At 39.9% G+C, this 6043-nt stretch overlaps 1 protein-coding gene across 1 annotated transcript; it reads left to right on the top strand.

Moving 5' to 3' along the window:
• The first annotated feature begins 470 nt into the window (after nucleotides 1-470).
• Nucleotides 471-1397, top strand: LOC143676666 (olfactory receptor 6B2). The gene has a single exon (XM_077152086.1). The coding sequence runs from the start codon at nucleotides 471-473 to the stop codon at nucleotides 1395-1397; it is 927 nt and encodes a 308-aa protein (XP_077008201.1).
• The last annotated feature ends 4646 nt before the right edge of the window (nucleotides 1398-6043 follow it).

Raw genomic sequence — 6043 nt, 5'->3', positions numbered from 1 at the left:
CTTGCCTCAGGGAACCAGTCTGCCATGCCCATGGGAGAGGGATGACAGCCTCCATGGCTTTGGGGTTAGAGTTCTCTGTAGGGTCTCAGCCAGTCCACCTGGTCTAGACTGGTGTACACTGTGTATCCAGTCACTGATGTCCCCCAGCAGTTGTTCTGTACTATTCCTGGTTATTTACTACCTACTCTGGAGGGTGAACTAAATTCCATACTCACTAAGCCTCCATCTTACCCTGCTTCCTTCTTTTTTACCACTTTGAAGATGCCTTGATCTTGTTCAATGTTAGCTTGATTACCATAAATATTTGCTGTTTCTCCGAGTTCTGAGAAAGATGCTTCTTACAGCTTTTGCTTGAGTTTTCAAAGGGTCAGGCCTTGGAGCTCCTACACCACCATTTTCACCGCTGTCACTCAAGCTTTTTCTCTTGGGCAATAATATTTTGCAGACCTGCAGCTTCCAAAGAACAAAGAATGAGGGGAGAGAATATCACCAAGGTCAGCACCTTCATCCTGGTAGGCTTCCCCACGGCCCCCAGGCTGCAGTACGTGCTCTTCCTCCTCTTCCTGCTCATGTACCTCTTTGTTCTGGTGGAGAACCTGGCCATCATCCTGACCATCTGGACCAGCCACGCCCTCCATCGGCCAATGTACTACTTTCTATGCTCCCTGTCTTTCTTGGAGATCTGGTATGTATCTGACATCCTCCCCAAGATGCTGGACGGGCTCCTCCTGCAGTGGAAACGCATCTCCTTTGTAGGATGCATGACTCAGCTCTACTTCTTTAGCTCCCTGGTGTGCACTGAGTGTGTGCTCTTGGCTTCCATGGCCTACGACCGCTACGTGGCCATCTGCCATCCCCTGCGCTATGCCATCATCATGTCCACTGGCCTCTGTGTTCAGCTTGTGAGTTTTTCCTTTGTGAGTGGCTTCACTATCTCTATGATCAAGGTCTACTTTATTTCCAGTGCCAAGTTCTGTGGCTCCAACGTCCTGAACCACTTCTTCTGTGACATCTCCCCCATCCTCAAGCTGGCCTGCACAGACTTCTCAACTGCGGAACTGGTGGATTTCATCCTGGGCTTCATCATCCTGGTTTTCCCTCTCGTGGCCACTATGCTGTCCTATGTACACATCGTGCTGGCCGTCCTGCACATCCCCTCTGCCACTGGCCGCTGGAGAGCCTTCTCCACCTGCGCATCCCACCTCACAGTGGTCACCATCTTCTACACGGCCATGATCTTCATGTATGTCCGACCCCAGGCCATCGATTCCCGCAGCTCTAACAAGCTCATCTCCGCTGTTTACACTGTGCTCACTCCAGTCATAAACCCTCTGATCTACTGCCTGAGGAACAAAGAATTTAAGGATGCCTTGAAAAAGGCTTTGGGCTTAAGTTGAGCTCCTCAGTAGAACAATTGACTGTTCTAGAATCTAGTTTGTGATGATGATAAAATGGCATCATACATGGTAACTTAAACTTTTAAAGGTAGTTAACATACATACAGAACTGTGCCCTAGTAATAAACATTCATCTGCATATGTTTTCCCAAAAAGACTTCGTGTGACCAGCACCAGCTGCTCCCCTCACTTGCCCTCCAGTCACCATCCTGATCCCCTGCTCACCACTCTCCTGATTTCTAATAGGAGTTTACTAGTTTTCTTGTTTTGAGGATTTTATATGTGGAAGCATAATGTATTCATGCTTTCATGTTCAGCTTCTTTTATTTAACATCATGCTTGGATGTTATTAATGTTTCTACTTATAGCAATAATCCATGCAGTCTCATTAGTGTATAATAATCTGTTGCATAAATATATCACTTTCAGTTATATAACATACTGGTGATATATGATTTTTCAGGCTTTGTACTTAAGTATAGCATCACTGTAGCAGGTTTGTATATGGTCAGCTTTAGTACAAATTGCAAAACCATTTTCCAAAGTGGAATGCCTATGGGCAGTGTGTGAGAATTCCAGTAGCTTTGTATCCTTACCAACACTTGGTATTATCAGTGGTTTTCCATTTAGCCATCCTACTGAGGTTGAAAAGGAATCTCAGTGTGACTTTACTCTGCATTCTCTGGATGACAAATTGAGGTTGAGCATCTTTTAAAAATAGTATTTAGTGGCTCATTGTCTGCTTGGAATTGTCTACCGTCTTTTTCTAAATTGCTCATTCAAGTCTTTTGCCCTTTTTATATTGGTTCTCTTTCTCTTTTTGAGTCCTTATATCTTTGTGGTTATATTTGAAAATGTTCTCCTGTTTCATGGGCTTGCCCTTTCTTTCTCTCAGATTTGTCTTCTTGATGAAGGGAAGTTCTTTACTGTAATGATGTCCAATTTGACCATATTTTCACTTATAGTTAGTTTTTAATTTTTTCTATTTAAGAAAAGTTTGTCTACACCAAGGAGACAAAGACACTCTCCTGCTTCATTCTAGAAGCTTTAATGTTTTACCTTTTATATTCCAGTTTACAATGATCTGAAATAATTTTTATTCATAGTTTGTAATATGGGTCAGAATTCATTCTTTTCTATATGGATATCATATTGGCCCAGTGTCATTTATTGAAATGAACATATTCTCCTTTCTGCAACATCAGCTTCTTCATAAACCAAATGGTGGTATATACCTGTATATCTCTTCTTGGGCTCATATTCTTTTTCATTGTCTATTCCTGTACCAACATGACCCTAATGTAATTATTATAGTTTAGTCATAAATCTTGATATTTGTTTCTCCACCCTGTTCCTTTTTTCATGATTGCCTTGCTTATTCTTATGCCTTTGTATTTTCATATATATTTTAGTATCAACTCATTAATCTGAAAATGAAAACAGAAAAACTTGTTGGGATTTATATTATAGATTGCATTAAATCTATAGAAACATTTGGGGTAACTACAATATTTTCCACTTTTGAACCTTTAAATCTAAGAAAAGTTATACCCAACTATTCATTTCTGACTTCTTCAATAGGTCAATGCTGTTTCATAGTTTTCAAAGTGAGATCTTTCACATTTGTCTGAGGTTTTTAATTTTTTGAATTCTAACACAATTGTATCTTAAATATTTTTTTTTGAATTTTAACATTTTTTATTGTGAGATGAACATATATACAAAAAAGCAATATGATTTTAACAAGTAGCTATAGAAAAGATTTCAAAGTTTGTTATCGGTTACAGTGCCACAATTTCAGGTTTTACCTTCTAGCTGCTCCAAGACACTGGAGACTAAACAAAATAACAAAATAGTGATAGTCATAGACATTAATTAAATCCTAAATTCTCTGTTATATCTCCTCCTTCTCCTTTGATCCTTCTCCCAATCTTTAGGGATCTTTGTGCTATGCTTATTCTAAATTTTCATGTTCAAAAGGGGTGTCAACAGTATGGGTTGGGGGATGGAATTGGTCGATTTTCTTGGAGAGACTGGCACTTCTGGCTTTCAGGAATTATCTGGCCTGGGAACAAATGAATGTTTTAGGTTTCTGAAAAGTAAACAGTGCATGAAACTTTTGTAGAATCATAAATAGAGCCCTGGGTCTTTGTTCTAGTTTGTTAGCTGCTGGAATGCAATATACCAGAAACAGAATGGCTTTTAAAATGGGGAATTTAATAAGTTGCAAGTTTACATGTTCTAAACTGTGAAAACGTCCAAATTAAAACAAAGCTATAGAACTGTCCAAACTAAGGCATCAGGGAAAAATACCTTGGTTCAAGAAGGCCGAGAAGTTCAGGGTTTCTCTCTTAAGTGGAAAGGCACATGGTGAACACATTCAGGGTTTCTCTCTTGGCTGGAAGGGTGCATGGTGAACACAGCATCATCTGCTAGCTTCCTCTCCAGCTCCCCAGGAGGCGTTTTCCTTCTTCATCTCCCAAACTCACTGGCTGGTGGGCTCTCTTCTTTGTGATGCTGTGGTGTTCTCTGCTCTCTCGGAATCTCCAGCTTTCTCCAAAATGTTTCCTCTTTTGTAGGATTTCAGTAAACTAATCAAGACCCACCTGGATGAGGTGGAGACCCGTCTCCACCTCATCCAGTTACAACCACTCTTGATTGAGTCACATCTCCAAGGAGATGATCTAATTGTAGTTTCAAACATACAGTACTGAATAGGGATTAGAAGAAATGGCTGGATTTATAAAATGGGATTAGGATTAAAACATGGCTTTTCTAGGAAACATACATCCTTTCAAACTTGCACAGTCTTCTTTAGGATTAACAAGAATGATATTGATTTGGGTTTGGCAAACCATAGCAATTAGGAATATCTAGTTGAAGCTTGCAAAGAGTAGCCTCCAGAATAGCCTCTTGACTCCATTTGAACTCTCTTAGCCAATAATACATTATTTTGTTATGTTTCTTTTCCCCATTTTGTTCTGGAGGACATTGTTGATCCCATGGTGCCAGGGCCAGGCTCATCTCTGGGAGTCATACCTCCCTTTGTCAGGGACTTTCACACCTGGATGTCATGCCCCATGTGGTGGGAGGGCAATGATTTTCTTTGCAGAGTTGGGCTTAGAGAGAAAGACTGCATTTGAGCTACAAAAGAGGTTTCCTAGAAGTAGCTCTTTAAAATGATTATAGGTAGTCTTATTTTCTCCACTACAAAAATAAGCTTCATAAGGGTAAGCCTCACAATCAAGGGCTTGGCTTATGTTCTTCGGAGTCCTTAATGTTTGAGAGAGTACTAGGGGTTTCCCCTTTATCTCCAGTTCTTCAAGAAACTCTACCAGTACTTTAAAAATATATATTTTTATTAAGTAAAACAAATAATGCACTTAGAAGCACCAAAAATGGATATCTTAGTTTATTTAACCTTAGGCATATTTAAATAAAGTATCCAAATAATCATTGTAAGACCTGTGTTTGCATAGTAAGTTTCATAAAGCAATTTAAAATTAAGGCTGTTGCCTTAATTTTTGTTGCTGAATTCTACAAATTCAGATGGCAGAGTTCTTAAATTCTAAATAGTAATCACTAACTTAAATACTACTTGATTAACTATCAAAACTGTGAATGTTCTTGTCATGGTTAGGTTCATGTGTCAACTTGGCCAAGTGGTGGTACCTGTTTGTCTGGTTGGGCAAGTGCTGGCCTGTCTGTTGCTATAAGAACGTTTCATAGAATTAAATCATGATCACATCGGCTACATCCATAGCTGATTCCATTTGTAATCAGCCAAGGGGAGTGTCTTCTGCAATGAGTGATGCTCAGTCTAATCACTGGATGCCTTTTAAGGAGGATTCAGAAGAGACAGCTTCTATTCCTGCTTTGGCTGGTGAGCCTCACCTGTGGAGTTCATCCAGACCCTCCATCGGAGTGGTCAGCTTCACAGCCTGCCCTGTGGAATTTGGACTCTGCATTCCTGCAGTCACGTGACATGCTTTTATACATTTTATATTTGTGAGTGTTCTCTGTTGATTCTGTTCCTCTAGAGAACCCTGACTAATACATCTTGGTACCAGGAGTGGTTCTTAAGAAACAGAATCTTAAAAATGGGTTTTTATGAATGGTTTTCTACTTGTACTGAACTCAAAGACACTAAAGACTCTGATTCCCATAATCAGACACTCCCAATCCATGGAGTGAGTTGGCAAAAGAGAAAGTCAAAATATCACTCTTTGATTCTCCTAATGCTTCACTTGTATGAAGTCAGGCTCTCGGGGATAATGTTTTTGACACCTTTACAGAGTTTTGTAGGAATAAGAGATATAGAGATGTTGGTTGGTTGTTGTTAGATACACTGGCTACATTAAGGAGTGAAAGGGATGGGCTTAAGCCTTCAAATGAGAAGCTTAAGCACCGTCTGACAGATGCAGACGTTTCTGAGTATCCTGAAGGAAAATCTTCTTTCCTGTAGCTGTAGACTTGAGATCTCTGAAAATCAGACTCAGAATCTAATTGTTAGAGTAGCAACTTTACAATGTAAACTGAAATCTCAATCTTAAATGGTGTCTGCCATTAAAATGAGGGCATTGATTGGAAAGGAGTGGGACCCTGAAAAATGGGATGGTAACATATGGATTGATAGTGATGTCAGG

The sequence above is a fragment of the Tamandua tetradactyla genome, chromosome 3, assembly GCF_023851605.1.
Source record: "Tamandua tetradactyla isolate mTamTet1 chromosome 3, mTamTet1.pri, whole genome shotgun sequence".
Taxonomy (NCBI): Eukaryota; Metazoa; Chordata; class Mammalia; order Pilosa; family Myrmecophagidae; genus Tamandua; species Tamandua tetradactyla.
The sequence above is the reverse complement of the archived record's forward strand: the minus strand, read 5'-3'. Positions and strand labels throughout refer to the sequence as shown.

Excerpts from the sequence above, each read along its gene's own strand:
- LOC143676666 (XM_077152086.1), top strand. The coding sequence starts at position 471 with ATGAGGGGAGAGAATATCACCAAGGTCAGCACCTTCATCCTGGTAGGC.